This window comes from Abramis brama (assembly GCF_963993115.1).
Source record: "Abramis brama genome assembly, chromosome: 7".
Lineage (NCBI taxonomy): Eukaryota > Metazoa > Chordata > Actinopteri > Cypriniformes > Leuciscidae > Abramis > Abramis brama.
Genome location: NC_139969.1, coordinates 41,387,790 through 41,410,656, shown reverse-complemented (window position 1 = coordinate 41,410,656; position 22,867 = coordinate 41,387,790). Strand labels below are relative to the sequence as shown.

At 38.4% G+C, this 22,867-nt stretch overlaps 1 protein-coding gene across 1 annotated transcript in view; it reads left to right on the top strand.

Moving 5' to 3' along the window:
- The window catches only part of LOC311087497 (corticotropin-releasing factor receptor 2), a 79,035-nt gene that overhangs the window by 38,145 nt on the left and 18,023 nt on the right, over positions 1-22,867 (top strand). The window contains exons 7-10 of the mRNA XM_084120827.1: positions 10,966-11,026; positions 14,085-14,157; positions 14,704-14,789; positions 20,827-20,962. Of these exons, the coding sequence (XP_083976953.1) occupies positions 10,966-11,026; positions 14,085-14,157; positions 14,704-14,789; positions 20,827-20,962 (356 nt within the window). The remainder of the gene's footprint in view (positions 1-10,965; positions 11,027-14,084; positions 14,158-14,703; positions 14,790-20,826; positions 20,963-22,867) is intronic.

The window sequence follows — 22,867 nt, the reverse complement described above, 5'->3', positions numbered from 1 at the left end:
AATAATATATGTTTTTAATAATGAAATGAAAACCGCTGTAAGCTGTGGCAAATCACTGTCTTAATGAATGATTCATAGAAGCATTCATTCAACTGATTCATTCAGAACGGCTGATTCATTCTGGAATGAAGCAACTTGGTCACTGAATCACTGAGCCGATTCGTTCGCCACAGAGACGCATAACTCTTTTGCTGTGGCTTGTCTGTAGCTATTGTCCTTGGAGAAATAGAGAAAAAACTGAGAATATTGACAGTATGATTTGAAAGAAACTGTGGCAAGTGTCAGCGAATTTACATCACGTTAATTACAAAAAATGCCATCATTATTTATCATTTTAATCTACTGACAGCCTTAAAGTGTAAGTTGCAGGTTAACCACCACAGCCAATTAATGTGTAAATTAAAGTGCTCTACATGTATATATTTAATTATTTCTGTCTTAAAATGTGTTAAAATAACATTTATTGGGGTTTCTTCAAAGGTAGCGTGTTTTTTCAGTTACTGGGTGATGACGTCACAAGAGGAACTCGCAACCCAAACTCTGCTAGATTCCTACTGTATTGTGGCTATTTGGAGAACGACTGAGGATGTGGGAAACCATCAAATTCTTTATGGACCACAGCCCTACAATTTTTAACCGGTCAGGCGTGAGAGAGGGGAGCCATGGCACTCAAAGAGTTATTAATGCTTGGTGTGAGGAGAATGAGTGGAGGGTTGGCCAGGTGAGTAACGTTAGCTACGTTAGAGCAAGTCTAGCCTGGTGCAAACTTAACCCGGATAATATAACGGAACAAGTAAGTCAGTCCAAATCAGAGCTGTAACGTTAGAGATGCACACACTGCACAGGCATCAATAGTCTCATCGACGCCTCAAACGTCATGTAATACCCTTCCTCAATCCACGCGTTATCAATTTCTCACGATTTAATTAGCGATGTTTATTGTCAGAAAAGAAAAAGAGAGATCGATGTCCCCATCACTGTGTGTGTGTGGCCTACGCCACCCAATTGAATCAGCAGTGGAGAGTGTGTGCTGCCGTGAGGTGAACGCGTTTTGTTTAGTGGAACAGCTTGACCTGCGACCGGCTGATCTGACGTGCCTGAACCCGTTTGTTTTGCGAATAGCTTATTCTCATTTCAGGCAGGATCACGGTCCCCTTGAAGTCAGCACACACGAGTATGTTTATAATTGAGTTATTTTATCCATCATTTTTTTTATCAAATAAAACATACAACCAACTTTTCTGAAGTTATGTAAGGCATCTATAGCTGCTAGCGTACTATTGACTATGCCGGTAACTCTACTAGTGAGTTCCTCTTATGACGTCACGCCCCATCTAGTGGAAGGGAGCGGGAGCGGTTAAAACCACTGTTAAAAGTGCCAACTTTTCATATTATATCAGCATTTTGGTATAAAAAACAATGGTGGGCGGTTCTTATCTTTATGTTTAATAAACACATTGCATTATCTTCGTGAAAAATTTAACCTGCAACTTACACTTTAAGCTACACTTGAAAACATAATTTTGTATAAGCGGCATGCTGTTTTGACCATTATTCTCTCTTTAAATTTAGTCAAGTGAACTATAACGAACAGGTTAGCTTACATGGCCTTCCTGAAGCGGACAATCCTGTCAGTCAGGTCTCGGTCCATTGATCATATCGGGGAGAACTGGATCAAATCTGAAGCAGGAGTAGTGAAAGACTGGTGGCTACTGTAATAGTGGAGCCCTAATAATAATAACAATAATATGAAAAAACAACACTTACAGTAGGGGCTACAGCACCGTCACTGCTCGGCCTGACCCTCCGGGGCTTGGGCCGTAATTACACTGAATCATGACGGTATTTTCAAAATCTCATGTTTAATATCCTCCACCTGGATGAAGTCTGTGCCATCATACACTACGCAATTTTTTGTTTATCTGCCAAGCCCGACTGTTGAAAATCAGAGCCAGTCTGCAGATTATGGGGAGAAAACATGATGTAGCGTATGATGGCACAGACTCATATTTTTAGCTTTATTTAACTAGCACTGACTTGCCCGGATTGCAAATTGGGGCAAATATTTGGGCAAAAGCCTTGCAGTGTATTCCAGTCTTAACTCTTCTCTGAGCCCCAGAGGCAGACCAAGACAGGGGAAGATGAGGAAGCAAAAGACAAATCTGTGAACGCTTGTACAAACAAATCATGATTCATCAATAACTTTTTTTTATGAAATTTGACAAATTGTAGGAGCAACCGAAACCTCACGTAATCACATACTCTGGGTGGCCTTATAAATGTGTTGTGTGTGTTTGTACATACATATGTTTGATTTTAATATTTAATTTTATATATATATTTACTGTTTATATATTTACATTCATTCATTCGTTCATTCATTCATTCATTCATTCATTCATTCATTCATTCATTCACACGGACCCCCTTTTGCCTTCAGAACTGCCTTAATTCTTCGTGGCACAGATTCAACAAGGTGCTGGAACATTTCTCCGAGATTTCGCTCCATATTGTCATGATCGAATCACACAGTTGCTGCAGATTTGTCGGCCGCACATCCATGATGCGAATCTCTTGTTCCAGCACATCTCAAAGCTGCTCTGCTGGATTGAGATCTGGAGATTGTAGAGGCTCTTTGAGTTCAGTGAACTTATCGTCATGTTCAAGATTTTCTTGACAGGATTTGAGCTTTGTACTGTAAAATGGCGCATTATCCTGCTAGAAGTGGCCATCAGAAGAGGGTCCACTGTGGTCATAAAGGGAAGGACATGTTCAGAAACAATACTCGGGTAGACTGTGGTGTCAGATCATCTTGATCATTCTACATGCCTAAATGCATTGAGTTGCTCTCATGTGATTTGCTTTAACAGGCAGTTGAACAGGTGATCTAATAAAGTGGCCAATGAGTGCATGTGGTCCCACTTTTTATTAGGTGTCTTTAATGACCATGTATTAACATTTAGATTAATCATTGAATACGATGCACTTATTGTGTACATACATGTTTTACACTGTTGCTTATATGTTTTTATAAATACCTGCATGATGTAGTTTATTTCTGTAATTGCATCAGTAGTCGACATTCCCTTAACCTTAACCTTAACCTTCACCCGTCTCCCACTCCACTGGCAGCACCAGAGTTTTGCAATTCAGTATGAACACAAGAAGTACATTGAGCTTATTTTTCTGTAGTCATAGTAGATAAGGACACCTAATATAAAATAATCGCGTCCAAGTGTGCGGAAAGGCCCAGTCTGCTTCCACACAAATATCCTCCAAAGACGCACACTTAGATAAGATAGACTGAGAAGAAGCAACAGAGGCTGACTCAACTGGTTTGAGCTGAGAACATTAAACCTTCTAGGAATATAGATAAGTTCCCAGAGCAAACACGAGCAGTACAGATTGCTCTTAGGCTTATCATCCCATGCATGAAACGAGGAACAATTGAATGCCTCCCCTACAAAACTCCACCTGGTGCATATTCAGCAGCAATAACATACACACCTTAATTATAACAGCACAATTCTCCTGAAGGAACGCCAGAACTCATCCGACAGGCGATGGGTCCAAATGCTCTCTCTGCATCACGATGCAAATATCCACCACTTGAAAGCATAGAGCCTTCGTGATAATAGCAGAACTTTCTCATGGTCTGAGAAAATATTTTCATGCAAATAATGATCAATAATGCATTAAAAATATAAAGCAATTAAAAATACTATTTGGCCAGTGGAAAAGATTAAGAAAAACTTTCTCTGAAATGTATTTTACACTATTTGATTTATTTAGGGATAGGTTACTAAATTATTTTTAGCAATGTAATGTGACGCACATCCGTATCTCATATTTTCCGAATGTCTTGTACCGTTAAACATGGCATCACGTGGATGAATATGCATATGCAAATGATATGCAGATGAGGATATGCACAGTAAAACGAGGCGTTGTAAGCTCATATATGGTTATTTCGGGGAGGAGACGCATGTGCGCACAATCTTCCGCTGACTGGGGTTTATAAAGGGAATTCAGCGCAGGTTCTGCCGTACACACGGTTTATAAGTCTGAATATTTTTTGGCGTACGCCATTTTTGGCTTTCAGGCGCACGTACACTTTTAGGAAGGATCCTACGCACAGTTTTATAAATGAGACCCCAGAACTTATCAAAGATCAAAACCAATGTTTCCACATCTTAGGCTGGGGATATCACATATTGCCCTGAGCCTTGGAAAGTAGATCTGATCTCTCAAGGACGGTCCTCCGATCTGAGAACCAAATGTGGGACTGATACGACACTGCTACCAACAGAATGTGCACACTGTTTTCTCACACTCTCACAAGAACTGCTGGAAGCAGACTTATTGGCGGAAAGGCATGCAAGTGGGACACGTATGTGCTCGGAGAATTTATTCATAGTGATAATGGAGACTAAAAAGGGCACTGGGTCGCTTCACTCGAGGCGAACATATCTACCTCTGCTCTGCCGAATCAGAGCACAGACTGGAGAAAGGCATCACTGCACAGAGCTCAAGCAAGAAGACATACAGATGATCTGCTGTTACCCTGAACCCATCAACATGGCTGGATTAACATATCTGGAGGACAGTGTGAGAAAAGGCAAATGCATTTCTGCAGGTTGACACAATCCTCCCAAAGGATCCTCCCATTCTGGGCCATCTGATCAGGAACAGCCCTCCGGCTGGGAAGCCTCAGCTGCCGACCTCAGATCTAGGGATCTGCCCGAAGCCCAGTATCTTATTCCGAACGGCACGGATAATGGCCTCAAAACGAATAACAAATAATTCTGCAGAATAATAGAACAAATATTCGGCTGACATGTTAGCCGTTTTTCCATAACCCTTCAAATTGCGCAAATTGAAATTGCGAATTGAAAATACGCCCAATGGAAACACGTTGAGTTTTTACGCTGGTGTTCGAAACAGGAATATTTATCAAAACTGCAATGGAAACAGTTTTTGCACATTTACAGGTCACCTGGTGTGTTTGGACAGAAAATTAGAGTTCTTGAAAGAATTACGGGAATACTGTATTCTAAACAACAAAGGAATGCCACAATTTATCAAGATCTTGAAGCAGATATGAGGGAGAAACTCCAGAAACTCCTCATATGAGCCGCTCACAGTATAAAGATCTTTCCTCGCCATTAATGCTTGAATACACACCTACGTCTCCTTCCAATAAACATAATGGCTAGTGCGGTGACTAAGATATATGTAAACCCACCAACATCCGTTGCCATGATTATTGGAATGATTATTGCGAGAGGAAAAAATGACGTTTCAGTCGCATAACATCGGTAAATGGAAACGCCGTCATTTCACAATAGTTTTTTATCGACATTTAGAAAATTTCGCAAAAGATTTGCGCAATATTGTAATGGAAACGCTGCTAGTGACTGCTTGTGTTTGCTGGATAACGGGTAAGGCAGGGGATAGCATGAAATTTTACTTAAACCTAAAATCACTACACAGTTCTTTGCCCTATCATACACCCGGAGGAAGTTGGATAGGGAGGAACCGAAACAAGTGTGTTTTGCTAGTTTCAGCCCATCGCAGTTTTCATTTTCACGTCCAGCGCCGCGTTATTTAAATAGCAAATGCATTTGTGCCCATCTGTGTCCATGGGCTGCTGGTCTGAGAACCAGGTGTGTGTTCTGGCGCATTGTTGGCACGTTTTGAGGAACTGAAATAGATTATTGACCAACTGAAACCTGGTGTAAAGTCAATGGCGCAATATTGTTTTTGTTATTTAAAGAGCGCGTAACGTGCATCTATAGGTGGGTCCACAACGTGTGTACACTCTGCTTATTACACACTCTGCTTATTACACACACAGGCACACAGCAGCACACAAACATGCCAAATATTAAAAATAAAAGGATTACAATGTAAAAGATGATTATTGTGTGGTGGAATCCGGCTTGTCCCATAGATGGTCTGAGCTTTAACCTCACACACACACACACACACACACACACACACACACACACACACACACAGCTTTAACCTCTCAGATTCGTTTGCTCTCTGGAGACGCATTCAGTCTTTCCGCATACAAATTCCCTCCTGTAAATAGCGAATCCGGCATGGTTCGAGCACAAATGGGAGATGAGACTCTGATTGTTTTATTTCACGTAAAGCCCAAAACACACCCAGCACTCATTAAAAGAATAGAGACAACCCTTTTAGACCATCAACTTTTTTTCCCTTTGTTAAACTAGCAAGAGTGGATTCGGACACACACCCTAAGTGCACTTACGCCGTGTGCTTTAGACCATGAGCTTAGATCATTAAAATAGGGCCCAGTGAGTGTGTGAAGTGAATGATTGTAAGCTATATAAATGAATCGAGTGCAGATCAAATAGCCGCTTTGACATCTCCGTGCGTCTCTCAGAAATCAGAGCTTGGTAAGAGTGATATCAACTAAAATAGGCTACAACATCACATGTTCTACTTTTTGATATGTTTATTTAAATCATTTAAACCTTGTATGACATGATACACGAATGAATGCACAGAATGATCGCAAAACAAATAACCGTGTTGCTGTTATTATATAACCAAACCAGCTCTCTGTCATGAGTAATAATGGCCGTTTTGTGGTTACGTATTGGGAAGCCAGGAAACGAATCCATCGTCAGACACATAAATTAGCCGAACTCTCTCTGTCTGTTAACACGATGATACTTCCAGCAAACCATATTATATGAGTCGTCAGATTTGAGATGAACCGCAGTGCAAGTGTGCCGAACCATGGGTGGAGAACGGTACGATTCGATATTTACCAAAAACCGTTGCTCCCCTAGTGTTTGTTCTGTAATGTGTAACGTGTTTATGACGTTATGTTCTGTTTTCACTCAGTTCGCCTGAGTTCTGGGTTAGTTTCCCCGGCTGTTGATTAGTTTCCACACACCTGTTTCTGTTCTCCTTGACTACATTCCCTGTGTAATTTTCTCTTCAGGGTCTGGTTTCATCAGTGTTAATTGTTTCTTGTGTGTAAGCAGACCTACTGAAAAACAGCTTCCTTTTTTGTCTCTATTTCAATCTCTTCAAGTGTCATGGCCTTCGGCGCTGCTTGCAGTGCAGTGAAGTTGACATATTCCTCGGCTATTCCTCGACTACTTTGATACCCTTGTTCTGTGCTCTTTCTCATGCAAGACACAATGTCTGGAAATAAAGCCAGCTGGATTGTCAGTTCCTTCTCGGTATTCAGTTCTGAAGTCTTAGATCCCACCTCTCAGCTCTGGCTGGTGGCTTTGATATTGGGTTATTCCATGTCAGGCCAATGCCAAGTTCAGTGCTCTTTGAAGGGTCACACTTACTTTACACGCATTTATAGGAGGGGCCCTGCCATAAAACTGGGCAACAAATTTCATTGTTTTTAACAGATGGCATATATCTGCTTAAACAATCTTGTTGTCACATCATCAAGTAGTTCAAGTTCAAGTTCAAGGTCAGTTTATTTATAGAGCACATTTAAAAACAGCCACAAGACTGACCAAAGTGCTGTACTACAAGATCACATCAAATCAGAATATAAACGCTTAAAAGACAAAGTACTGACGGAAAACCACAATAAAATAAGTAAAATTAGATGTTAATAACCCAGGAAGAAAAGGTTTATTTTTAAAAGTGACTTAAAAATAGTTAGGGAGGGTGCTAATCAAAAAACGTGATCCCCTCTACGAGTGAGTCTGGAGTGTGGGCCTAGAAGAAGGCTCTGGGGCCTCATTTATAAAACTTTGCACAGGATTTGCGTCAGAAGTGGCGTACGGATGAAACATAGGACGTGCGTACGCACAGAAATATTCTGATTATAAAACCGTGCGCACGCACATCCTACGCAGTTTTCCCTTAATAACTCACAATCAATTCTAAATGTCGCACAGCTTTTGCGGCTTCATGTCACGCCCATAGTTGCCCATAAATAGTCCGTGAAATGCCCACAAGTTAATATTCATCGATTGCGAAATCATGGCAAACAGAGAGGAAAACCAAGAGCGCAAGATCAGCCATTGTGCATCATTCCGCATTGTGATGGCATCATGGCATTTTATTACCATCCATTTGATTGCATCTGACAAGCTACAGATGTGTTATGAGGATTAGTTGCATAACATGCCAATATTATTGCAGAACATATTTCACTCTTCTTTTTGCAAATATGTGTTAATTTGCATTTCTGTCGTAATCTTCATTTGATTTTGTTTGTTTTACACTGCAGATCAATCAAACAGGTGTTCGTGTAGGCTGTTAATTGTAAGACTTGCTTTGTGAAGTCTTCATGTTATTTATGAGAGGCAGTATTGCCATTTCTTTTACACAACGGTCTACAGTTTCACACACTTTCACGTGTTTCTTCCATCTGCCGACGGTGTCGCCATTTCTCATTTCACCCGTTTTTGTGCGTACGCCTGGGTCAGAGTTTGCGTGAAGGACCGCACATTTTCCAGTCAAGTTTGCTTTTTATAAATACCAATTATTGCGTAGAGAGCGGCGTACGCCTTCTTTTGTGCGTACGCAACGTTTATAAATGAGGCCCCTGGTCTCAAAATCTTAAGACTGGAATACGCTCTACGACTTTAAACATCTGCGAGAGAGAAAAGCTGGTCATCATACACTACAGGACAGAGGATCATACACTACAGGACAGAGGATCATACACTACAGGACAGAGGATCATACACTACACTACACTACACTGGACAGAAACCCGTGACGCATTCTTCAGTGATGTTCTGTACTTTTCGTCCTGGGAGTGAAGTGAGTTAACCCCACTGTGTGAATACACTGAAACTGCTGCAAACAATTACTAAACAAACGGCAGATTCTGCGTTTTCTAACACATGTATCTCATGCATGGCTTGCGGAAGCTCTCGGCTCCATCTATATCCTCTTAGCACGATCACTCGTCACTCGTCAAGGGCCGAGCTCGTGATCCGGGATCAGGATGGAACATTATTCCTTCTTTTTTTGTCTTTACCCGATCTCGTAAGCCATCTCCATTTTTTTCTCGATCTTTGTGACTTCACACCCTTGATTTCCATTGTCTGGTCAGCGTATTATGACTGTATTATGATCAGTATTTATTAGCGATGCATCATACACTGTGTGTGTTCTACAATCAGCTCAAAATATCAAACATGTTTTGATGTCCTCCGACTGGATGGAATCAAAGTCTGAAGTAGAAAATCGGAGTCTGTGCCCATCGTACACTATTTGATTTTCTGTGAATCCTGTCAACTCAAAACGCACAAAATCTGCAAAAATCGGAGCAAAAGTGGTGTAGTGCATTCCAGCCTTCAGACTTCTGGAAGGGGAACGGACGCAGCAGTTCAGCTGTGGAGATTCATACACACACTAGAGTTGAATTGAATAGACAGCCAATGAAGAGCCCCCCTTTTGTGAAGAAATCTGGCATCTGCATTTTGGCCCAGTAGGAGACGAGCAGTTGGAGATTTGGAAATACCGCAGTAATCTAAACTTACTCGCAAGTACTTTTTATTATTATGGCACTAATACAATTAAAAGTTAAGTGTTCAAACTGCTGGAGAGATTATTGTGGAGTCAGTGTACCACGTAATGTTTGCAAGCATGCTAAATGTGTGTGTGTGTGTGTGTGTGACTAGAGGATTCTGGGGCTTATTCAGAGCTGTCGGAGAGCTGATAGGAAATTACACTTCAGTCAAAAGACGGTTACTTCTGTCGCTTGGCTGATTTACTGTGAGAGCTCAGCGGATCACAAGGCCAACACGAACACACTGTCAGCTTGTGGGATTGACAAGGACATTTTGTAAATGTACGGGTGTGTGTACGGTTATAGAATATGGTTGTCACTCGTGTAAATGACTGAACTGTGTGTGAACGTAACCGTATTAAGGACTCAGATACAGAACTGACAACTGTATTCTGGTGTTCATAAAGTGCCTTCAACCACTGTTTCTACTGTTTGTTTTTTTGTTGGAAAAAAAAGCCAGATATAAGCCAATTCTTTCTTTTATAAGATGCATATTGTGCTGTTTTCTCTGAGGACACCAAAAAACAAACAAACCAAAAAGACAATTAACTGTACACAACATATTGCAAGGTGTGAGACTGAAAGTTGTATAAATCCCTCATTTACACTGTTCAGCGAGGCAGCGTCTCTTTTGCCCAGTGCAGTATAACAGTGTTTCTGGAGGAACAGGCCAGGCCGAAACTCATGATGATCTCAATACCTCTTCACTGTCATAATACCCGTCTGTCATATTCACACACAGTACGCAAACCGGCATGAGTCAGTCCAACGAATTAGTGGAGGTAGAGGGACTAATTACTGTACAAAGCAAACGACTCACCCACTCAGATATCAGTTTTAGCCACATCCAAATGAAATACAGTACATCTGAAATGACGGCACTCAGCTCTGTTAAATTAAAGCTGCATGATCATGACGCCGGCTGTGTATTTATTGACTAATGGCCATAATAGGAAGGGAGTCAAGGGACTAATACCCTGTTCAATAATACAGAACAACAGTTTGTAATAAAAGATATATGCTTTTTTTTTTTACTGTATTAATGTATTAGGCTATATAGTAATATGTCATATACAAATAAAAATGTATAGAACTGCATAAGCAATGACACTTAGATTTTGTCTTGATTTATTATGTTTAGTATGTTATTATAAACATAAACAAATATTATAGTATTGGCTACTTTATCATGCTAGTGTAAATGGTGTTCCAACTTGAACATGTAATTTGCAAATATGCATATGTAAATTATGAAAGTCTACAATCTAAACTTAATCTAAGGTAATATGTTGCATCTCTTTCCACTTGCATAAACAAAATCACTATAAATTCCCAGTGGTTCATGGTGACTGGTTATATATGATTTAATTTCCATGTTTCTGGAGTTGCTATCTGTGAAGTGTGATTTGCAATCTTCTCTCTTTCAGGTATACCATGTCCGATAATTATAGTGTGGGCCATTGGAAAACTTTACAACGAAAACGAACAGTAAGTTGCTGATTTGCAGAAATAAGCTTAGTGCAATAAACCTGTGATGGGAGTGAATGACGGGGTAATTGTAGAGTAATTGTAGAGTAGAGTATATGCAAAATATGTCAATGAATGAGCCTGTGATTTGAATCCAGATACGCAGAATATTTATAAAACAGAAAGAGAAGTTAGAAATATGTAAAAAAAAAATAATAATGTAAGAAATAAATGTTAATGTTTTTTATGTTAGCTAATGTAAGAATAAGAACCTGTTTGTAACTTCTTCGCCATTGGTGGCACCAACGAAACTGCACAAACTCCCCGGCACAGCACTCTGGTTATATTTTAAAAAAATTCTTCCTACCTTAAAAGATATTTTAAGGTAGGAAGAATTTTTTTTAAATATAACCAGAGTGCTGTGCCGGGGAGTTTGTGCAGTTTCGTTGGTGCCACATAATAATAAGAAATAACTCAACATCCTTGCCTCATTTAGTATGCGCGGTTCTATGAATATGCAAATGAGCCCCGCCTCCACTCACTCACTCAGCTCAGAGATCCACTGGTTGACGATCACACGTTGATCTGATTGGTTACAAGGTAGTTTGTGACGTCAGAAACACCAGCGATTTCAAAGCGTGTTTTTGAGACTGTCTTTGGTTCACTGCAGTTTTAAGGAGAAAATACTCAGCAATGCTGTCGACTTATGAATTTACACATGGTTTGTCTTAAAGCATATTAAAAACACCACATAGACATATAAACTACATTAAACGCTGGATTTTCACCACAGGGGGACTTTAAAATAATATCTGATCACTTAGAAAATCATAGGAGCCTTACAAAAAAGTGTACTTCAAGTTAAAACTTAAATAAAGTTTAAGTACAGCATATTTTCCAAGTATACTCTATGATCTAAGTATACTAATATCAATGTACTATTAGTATACCTGTGTGTGCGTTGCATGTATTTTGTCAATACTTAAGACTTTTTTATAAAGTATGCTTGGATATGCTTTATTTTGATCGTCTACTTTAGACATTCTATAACTATAAGTAATTTTACAACTACTTGTCGACTAACTCTCATAAATTTCCAAGTACATGTCAACTAGGTTTGGATTAGTAGAATAAGTTGGCATGTAGTTGCAAAGTTACTTTTAGTCAGCATAATGTCTGTTTGGAGCATCAAAATAAGGAGTTAGCGGATATTAAGCAGGTATTAAGCAGACAGTCTACTAAAACTCTAATGACTGCTTGTTGACATGTAGTGAAAGTTACATTATTTTGTGCTGTGTTACAGCTGCTCTAAGCGATGTTGGGTGACGCCACTTCTTGTTGACGTTCAAAGTATTGTCAAACAATATCGTCTCTCCTCTAGCTAACTCCCCTCTTCATGCTTCTCTCTCCTCCACCCCCCACACCTCCCTTCATGTGCACGCGCACTAACCCCCCACCCCCAAATCACTCTCGTCGGTTATTGGCTGAACACTGTTTGTTATGTTTTGTGGTCCAGGCTGGGCCAGTTTGTTTTCCTTGTCGTTTGTGGAGCCTGGGTTGTCTACAGAGGCCGCGTTTTTTTACAGTGTGTTCAGGGGACAGGCATCTAGCAGATAGTGAGGAGATGTTTGCTGGATGTGACAAAAAATGTTTTGGTCTAAAAAACGCGTGACATCGCTTAGAGCACCTTTAATGTTATGTTTAGTTTTTACCTAAAACCAACGCTGTTCAGACGGTAACGTTGCACATTCATTGGCTTAAACAACTCGCCTTTTATAGCAGATTTAGTTCACAAACAACTGACAGTCGTGGCCTAAATATGATTTTCATTTACAATATAAATCCTCAATTGGGCATTAGTAAGTAACCTACTTTTCGCGCCATCAGTCGCACACACACTCAATCTCACAGGATCATTGCATCGTGAGTCAGACTTGAGAATTCAGTGAATTATGAGCTGGAGACTTGCTCTGACCGGATCATTTGAGTCAGTGAGCTGTTGACTCGAGATCAAACTGATTAAAGAGGTTCATTTAAAGGCATCAGCTTTATCAGACATTGCTAATGTGTCTCTGAGTGCGGCCATTTCTTATTAAATGTTGCAAAATAAAAAGTACAATATTATGCTTTGAAATGTAGTGAAGTAAAAGTTTCCCAAAATAAAAATACTCTGATAAAGCACAGATACTTTAAAAATGTACTTAGGTGCAGTAACAAAGTAAAAATACTTAGTTATTGCCCACCACTGAACAGTAGTTCATTTTGAGGACACAAGTTTGCATCTATTGTATGTCTTTAGTGTTGCAGCTGTAATACAAGTGAACTGTACAGCTCGCGTCGGTCAGCACAAACCCTCTTTCAGACGTAACCAGGGTTTGAGATTAACACCTGCCAACACAACAATCAACAGTGGCGGGTAACACCGTCAAATCACCAGCCAATCTGGTGTGTTACTTATTATGTTTAGTCACTTTGCTGGGAAAGTTCGTTATGAAGTTACTCTACAAAAAGACATTTTGGCATAATAGTGTGTTATTGTTCGTTCAAGCTCGAAAGAGAACTGTATTCTGGCATGCTGTTTTGTGCGCACGCACGATATTAGCGCGAGTCTTTCTGTGCGTCACAGTCAGACATTCACAGGCAGTGCGTTCATTTTGGCATACATGTGTGTTCGTTCTACAGCGAAAGAGAACTTGATACTGGCGCGTGTCTATCTGTGGGTCGTGTGTGTGTGTGTGTGTGTGTGTCATGAGGACATTCACTGACAGCGCGTTCTTGTTTGTCTTATCGCGCATGAATGGTTTAAAAGCATTTGCATGAATAAGAGCGGGATCATGTAACACTAGCCAAAGGATGGCAAAAATTCACAGATGCTGCGTTAATTGAGCTAATTTGTTTATTTAATATAAAATCGCAGCATTTTGCGTCATAATCGCGTAGGCTTGACATCACGATTGCGATACGATTAATCGTGCAGCACTAATATATATATATATATATATATATATATATATATATATATATTAGTTAAATAGTTATCTATGCTGTGAGTACACGCTAAAAGTCCTCTGTGTTTCAGATGCTGGTTCGGGAAGGAACCTGGGAAGTACATAGACTACATTTATCAGGGGCCTGTGATTCTAGTTCTTCTAGTAAGTATTGTTGCTTTTCTCAGATTTGTAGTCAGAATTTAAAGCCAAGTGGACAAAACTCTTAAAGCATTACAAAGGACAAAATGTAAACGTAGCCTAATACCCATTTGTGGTTTCTAAGAGAGCTGTCCAATAATTATTAACATCAGCAAATAGTAGGCCAGGCCTTGCCAGAATATCAGCTTGTTATATAATAGCAATTTCTGCTAATTTCAGATAAAGTGCTTGAGCTTCGAGAGAATTATTGAACTGAAGTGAATCTTTTTTTCCTCCCTCTTCTTCATGTGAAAGCATTATAAGAACAGTATTTAATTTAAGCCATTGTGCCGTAGTGCATCAGAGCTCTGCATGTTCTGTGCAGAAAGATCAAGCTGTTCCAGAATTATACAAATATGCATATTCCTAAATCCCAGGAGCAAAGAGATTTAGTGTTCACCACTCTCGCTGTCACAAGTGCCATTAATTGTGATTTCTGGGTCCTTTGAGTTCATTCAGACATGTCAAACTCTCACTGACCGACTTCCCTCTTCCTCCTCCCCAACACAGATCAATTTTGTGTTCCTCTTCAACATTGTGCGCATTTTAATGACAAAGCTGAGGGCCTCGACCACATCTGAAACTATACAATACAGGTACAGTACTTTAACTACTGCTCACTATTACAGTAATATTCCAGAGCGAGAGTTTGATGAATGATGCTCACCTGTTTCATGATCATGTTCAGTAAAGGAATGGTTCTGTCATAGGAGTGTAACAATGCCTTCATGTCACGATTCGATTCATATCACGATACTGAACTCACGATACGATATTATTGCGATACTCCAAGACATGGTAAAAGGTTAACAGAAAATGTACTGTTGATTAAAATGCTACATTTGGTGTTACATTGTGTGTGTAAATGAATAGTCTTGGACTCGGTGCTGGAAACCCAAAGCACAGGACAATAGAGACGCCAGAATAACAATATTCATGATTCTGAAGCTGAAAATACTGAATTATTTTAGATGAATATGCTGACACACTGTCACTGGCTAGATATATGTAAAATAATATAGGCCATTTTTTACTGTTAACAAGACATGTGGCATTATCAGGACCCACAAATATTCTCCCACTGCATTATTATACATTATATTTAACATTATATATAGTAGTTTAATGTAGTACTGACACTAAAACTCTGAAAACTTGATTTTTTTTCCTCAAACAGTCATTTTTATTTTGGGTGAACTATACACAATACATATTGTTGCATTTTTGTATTGCGATATATTGTTACACCCCTATTCTGTCATTATTTACTTACCCTTGTGTAGTTTCAAAACCATATGCTGTTCATTCATTTCTTCATTAGGAAACAGAATCATCTTTACACCGCTCTTTTACATAAAACAGCAGTTTACAATTACATTTAAACACTCAGTCTCCTCCTCACACAAACTGCATGACTTCAGAAGACTTTAGGATACTTGTATGCAGGGTTTTTTAGATTGACACAGTATCTGTAATGCTCAGATCCACAAAATATGAAGAGGATTATAAAATAACATACGATTTATTACGAACTCAGAATAGCAAGCCAACATGCGAGACTGTGTGCTATACACAAACAACAACCGACAATGAACCGCACAAAGAGAGGAACTTAAATACACAGTGATGATGAACTAAAAGACGAACAGAAGTGATGACGAGTGTTAGTGACTGATGAGTGACAGGAAAACAAAGACAAAGAAACACACGTGATGAATGGAAACAAACTAGAAGTCAATTAACTGAATTAAATAGAACATTTCACATCCAGTCAGTCATTATGAAATACATTTTTGGACTTTTGGAACAAACATTGGGTGAATAAATGATGACAGACATTTACGTTTTGGGGTGAATTATTCCTTTAACAATTATTCAGAAACAGAAAGATTAATTTTGTGAGTGTGAGTTTCATTTAAATAAGTAAATTCTACTGAAGTAAAGTAAATCTGCTTGACAAAACACTGTTTTTTTCCCTTATGATTATGCCATCATATTAGTCAAATAGGAGAACATATATATTCCAGTGCTGAGATTAATAACATTTGAAACGTTTGAAAGAGTAAAAAAGAGTGAAATAAATTGTTTTCAGTTGCAATCTTTTACATCATCTTCACTGTGCCATGATAATAGTTGTCATTTATTCAAACGGTTAGCTGGATTTTCTGCATGAGAAATGACACATAAATGTGTTTGCTTATAGAATTTGCTATTTCAGCCCAATGCATTTTATTCATTTTATTTTATTGCATGAAAAACAGTCACATTTTCAATTTGCTTGTTTTCATTTCTCATATTCTGATATAAGTATTGCTTATATATCGTTGGTGCAATTGTATTGAAACACTTCAAACTATAAGTGTTCTGTAAAAGAACAGTAATTAGTTGAATTGTAATGAGAGTCTGTGTAGAAACTGGCTTGTGTGTGTGATCTAGACACTTCTGTACACACACTCAGCCCGTCAGCTCCTCTGAACACTGGCCAGATCTTTAATCTGGTACCAGTCTTTGTCATGCCATTGGAGGTTACTCCGATTTGAAGGTTTTATTTAAATATATATATACTGTAAATAAGCCTACCTTTTTTTTCCCCTTTTTTTTTTTGAAACTGAAAATCCACTGACAAGCATGAGTTGCTAAAGTGTGAGTGTATCTCAGGGCGACGCTTACTTCAGTCAGAGCAGAAATGAGTTATTTCATCAGGTTATCTGAGGATGCATTTGCAAACTTTGCTGTGGCGTTTCACTTGATTTCCTAAGTATTAATGCAGTGAGTCTGAGTCTTGAGGACTAGCTTATGGAGAATTAATCTTCTTTTCTTTTTTTTTTAACAAAATTTCATTGTTGCATGGATTTTTTAAAAAATGCTTAGATTTATGATCAGAGCTCTGAAAAACATAACGCAATGCAATACAATGATTGAGAGATGTACAAACAAATGTTGAGCCTGATGGTCATGCAACAAAACTGAATTTCATACAGAACTGGGTGCATAAGATGAACCCAGTCTCTATCCACTGTAGTTACAGTAAAAAACAACAACAACAACCTTCTAAACATAGGCAGAATTTCATATTTGTGTGCTGGGGGTCACAACAGATGTAAGTGAAACATGATGTAGCTTGTATCACAAAAGGTGCATTTACACAGGTGTCCAAACTGTATCATAGGACTCTAGGACAGATGCCCATACTGGCATGATAGAGATGGCAGAAGTTTTCTGCTTTTCCCCAGCTCACAATAGCTGAGAATCTCTGCAATATTTTGTAGCGATCCTGCTGAATAATGCGCATTTTTGTGCATGTGCTTAATAGCACTCTGAAAATCATAGTTTCAGATCTTTTCTGGCATACATTGTCATCACAGGTGTATTTTGTTGTCATGTTTGATAAGAGGCCAAATTATATGTTATTTGCAAGCGACTCAAGGGTAACAAGGGTAAATGGATGGTTGAGCATGACGTTTCCATCACACAGTTATTATAGCAGAAATAAACAAAATTCAGCTGCTGGTTCAAACCTGAGCAGTGGTTTTGATATTTGATGTGTACATGTACTAAACTTTCAGATGTTGATCATCTAGATTTCATATATCAGCAATTTTACATTTTAACCCTCTGGGGTCTGAGGTGTTTTCTGGCCCTGAAGGTGTTCTGACATGCGCTGACATTTGTGCTTATTTCTGTTACTTGTGACATTTTCATGGCTAAAGTCTGATTACACTGTATTCAGCACAAACTCTGCTACAATAATATATCAGCAGCATGTATGTAAAAGTTTGTAGTTTTGAGAAAATGCCGTTTAAACATGGTTTGTGAAAAAACAAAAAAAATGTAGTCACTGAAATAAGGTCATGAAACCCATACTGATTATTTCTTCACAAGACTTTTGTAAAAAAAAATGTACCACGTAGCCTAGAATTTTTGCTTCAAAACTATGTGAAAATCATCCTGCCCACAAACAATATATTGATTTAAAATTTGTAAGACATGTTTTGTGTAAGAAATCTTTTTGCGAGGAGGCGTGAACACATCATTAATATTGAAGTGTTTCACACCTGAGAAAGACAAAGACCCTCCCCTAATGGCCCTATTAGGTGCTATCAGGCCCTATCATTCTGAGCAACCTTGCACAAAGAATGAGGAGATTTAAAAAAGAATGGCTTTTTGATTGTTTGGATTTATTTACAACACAACATAATCCAAAGATACACAACAAGGTCAAAAAGGCACATTATTAAGCACAATGATCTAAACAGAGAGACTCGAACAGTCACAGTCACATTCCTAAAACCATTTAACATACCTTTCATTTCCAAGGAGTTTGCTTTTTCATTTTACTATGTTCGTGTACGGAGTCTCGTGTGAATGTTTAAGTCAGCAGGACTCATCAGAGGCATCTGTAAAAGAAAAAAAATCTGTGAACATGCTGATATCAGGAGCAAGGCTGCACGATTTGGGGAAGAAAATCTAATCTGATTTTTCTGGTTTATATTTCAATTTAAAATTCACAAAATATGTCTATATAAAGAACACCAGGTTTGTTGTGCCTTGTAGGCATATACTTGTAAGGCTGTATAAAATAATAGTAACAATAGTAATAATTTTTACATTACAGAAAACTATATTTTGGGGGGAAGAAATTCAGGCTTTCTTTCCCCCAAAAATAGTTTTCTGTAAAGAAAAAATATTATTGTTATTAACTATAAATCATTAAAAAGGAACACTTCAGTACACTACACTAGATAAAAAATATGGATTATCATATGTTACTTCAGATGTTTCAGACATTATGAAATGAGATTGGAGTAAAAACATATCCTAATGTTTGGTGCATTTTGCTTTTCAAATGCACAGTGTGAGTGAGCCAAACTCCCAGCACTCACAGAGAACATTTACTGGAGAGATCGAGTCGCTCCAAACTATGAAACAATTATTGTTACCACATTATAATAAACATCTATGTTTGAGCAGATATCCACGAACACAGTATTTCATAGTAAACACCGGCCTATAGCCTACATTATAATACTCATCATGTTTGTGTAAACACTCATACTAGCCTACTTTTATATGTATATTTATTTAGCATTTAAAGGTTGCCTACCTGTAGTGGAGCGGCTAAGTGATATAATCGTTCAGTTTATGATACAAGCGTGAAAATTGGCATGAGCAGTCTCCATGGGTCACTTGACAAGAAAATTGTCCGAGCCACTTGAAATTTCACGATTTTTAATTTGTCAAGATGGCTGACACCTTAGTGGAGCAGTTAAGTGATATAGTGGTTTATTTGGTGATAAAAGCATGAAAATTGGCATGAGCAGTCTCTGTGGGTCATTTGACAATAAGCCACCTACAGCTACTTGAAATTTCAAGATGGCGGCCATTTTTCAAGATGGCCACCACCTTAGTGGAGCAATTAGGCTCATGGCAATTTTCATGCTTGTATCACCAGCTAAATGATTTCTTAAGCCTAATTGCTCCACTAAGGTGGTGGCCATCTTGAAAAATGGCCGCCATCTTGAAATTTCAAGTTTCTTGTCAAGTGACCCATGGAGACTGCTCATGCCAATTTTCACGCTTGTATCATAAACTGAACGATTCTGTCAAACATAAGCATTTAGCCGCTCCACTACTGTCTATAATTCATATTTCAACATGTTTCCGTCGATTTCATACATTTTAGTCTAGCAACAGTTCAACTACAATGTGAAGTTTATGCAACAATAACACTAACTAATATAATTCTGAATACATTTCTTACCTTAAAATATTTCTTGTCTTCAAATCACGTTCTTCTTCTTCTGAGGTAAATCCAATTTCAAAAGCAGAGGACTGATGAAGTTTGATTCTTTGTTTTTGAGGTAATGAGGGCGTTTACAGGTTTGCGTTCCTTCACGTAGACCATTTGCATGTGAATCTCTTTTGCGCGTGTGGGTGTGGTCACATTACAGCTAATGAGCTCTCGCTTGAGAAACTGGACATCTTGTTGGTTTCATACAAATTACTTAAACAGAGAATATTTGTTTTTGTTTTGAATAATTAGATCATTTAAAAGTACACACTTAAATGTTTATAAAGATATATTGCTTATGTATGTGTGACAAGTATTCGCTGAGTTTTGTTTCAGTTTATAGGAAAAAAGTTCACGGAGACGGAGAGGCAGAAAGCACACCCTGTTTATTTTCTTTATTTTACAAAAGCACGATGTTTTGTTTTGATTGTAAGTTGACACATACAAAAGTAGACATATTACAGATTATTTTTTCATATTTCTTTTTTCTGTATGACCATAAATGATGGAGTAATTTAAGTCTATTGTGCTACAATGTGAAGAAAATCCAGCAAAACGCGCCAGGGCGTTTATCGACCCCTAAGGGTTAAATGAGGTTTACAACCATGTTAAATTAGGGACATCTGAATGCAGTATAGTTATTGTTAACTCTGATTCTTGTGAATTTGTTATCATCGACATAACTAATATCGTCTCACGATTTCTCAGTGCTTTAAGAAGTAATGAGCTGAAGTTATGGAAGTTTTCCGAGTGTCAAATCAGTTCCTGTGCCATAAATCTAATGAGAACTTGTTGCTCCCTCTCCTTCCCTGTTCCTTTTCCCTGTCTTTCTGTGACCGCAGGAAAGCTGTGAAAGCAACTCTAGTGCTTCTGCCTTTGCTCGGGATCACATACATGCTGTTCTTTGTGAACCCAGGGGAGGATGACATATCTCAAATTGTATTTATCTATTTCAACTCATTTCTTCAGTCCTTTCAGGTGAGTGGCACATCATCATGTCTGTATAGTCATCAACCCTAACCCTAACCCATTCCTTGAACTGTGGCTACATTTACAGGTGGAAAGGACACTGAAATAGATCATGTAATATGTGTTTCAAAGCTATACACCTTATAGTTGACTAATACTGAAGAAGACACTTTCTTAAAACTCTTCATACGGTCTGCATTACCAACATGAATCTAGGCCAGACAGTTAATTGCATCCCTAAAGGACTAGAGTTGTAAAGAGACGTTTAACAATTGTTTACTTCAGAAATCAGAGCATTAGCACTATAAAGAGCATCACTGCTCCCCTGTTTTGTAGGAAAATATAAATCAATGGTAACACAAAGGTTAGAGGTAAAGGAGAGAGAGTAAGATTTTCAAAAAACGAATCACACCGCCAGTCATTCTTTCAAAACCTGATATCAAGCTTTCATTTTTAGTTGTACATCTTTTCTTTCCACATAATAATTGTTTCAAAACACAAGATTAATATACCATAATGGGAATTTTTGGTTTAATCGCAAAAATACAACAGCATAATCTTCTTTCAGTACTGTGGTTGCATTACGAAAGAAAATATATTTACTGTAAACACTTGAGATAATCTCAAATACAAAATGCACAGTCTGTCTTCAAACTTGGCCATGAATTTTCATCAACATCACAGTGAATATTCTTGTTAATGCACGTGGTAAAAACCTTCTGGCATGTTTTTTGTCTTGCGAGCCTCATCCATGGCTTGAAGGAGGGTCACGTGTTCACAGGGATGCTGATCGTTCACCTTACAACTCCATGTAGAGATGGATTCTGCAATGGGATTGAGGAAAGGGGAAGATAGCGGGTCATTAACTCACACACATTGAAATGGATGGTTGCCCATTGACCAATTAGTTTTTTTGCCAGATTGAAACATGCCCTGTCAACAAAAATAAACTTTAAGTAAACACACAGTGGATCCAGCTCCATCACCCTCTAAAATGATAGTTTGGTTTGCTCTTTTATAAAGAATAATTGACTGTTGGTCTGTACAGGATTGTAAGTAACATGTGTATTACATACTGTATGTAAGAACTGAACATAGTACACCAGATATCACTGTGCCTGAACACATTCTGCATGCAGTCGGTTCACTCGAGCATGCTTTCTCTCAAAAGGCAACGGGTAAATTTGTTTCATAAAAACCTGGTTCTTCTTCAAAGGGAATGCTGAGTGATGCCACATTGGAAAAAGCGTCATTGCTCTCCTTGATAACCTGCTTTGATTTTGGACAACTGTATGTCAATCTTTGCCCTGACCATTTCCACTAGAGCAAACTCCTGCTGGTCAGTCAGCACATGTGAGAGGCCAGCTCCAGGTTGACTCCTATCAATTCCTATCATGCTGTTAATATTTTATGACTGTAAATTACATAAAATTTTGTGACAGTTACATTTTATTCACTATTCTATACAGTAATGCCATTTACGATACGGTACTGTAAAAGTATAGTGAATTGTAACTGTAGCAGACTTTCTTAATGAAATGTTCTGATGATGGAGCTTGACCTTTGTATGTGTAAGGGTCAGACAAGTCAGTTTAGCTCAAAGGGAATTATTAATTCATTCATAGGGAATTTGAAAGAATCACTTATTACAGCTGAGCAAATGACTCGTCCAGCGTTCATTTGAACGGGCCGTGACTTTCAGCTCTGCAGCGGATATAAATATCCAAACTAGTGAAAACACAGTTTTTTAGCAAGGTAACTTAGATCAGCAGTTTAAGACATTAAATTCATAAGCACATAACACAAGTAACACGTCTGTTTAAAATACAAACAAGACTTTATTGATTATTCTAACACATTAAACTAATACCTAACACAAACACACGCACACACACACACATTCATACGAGTTGC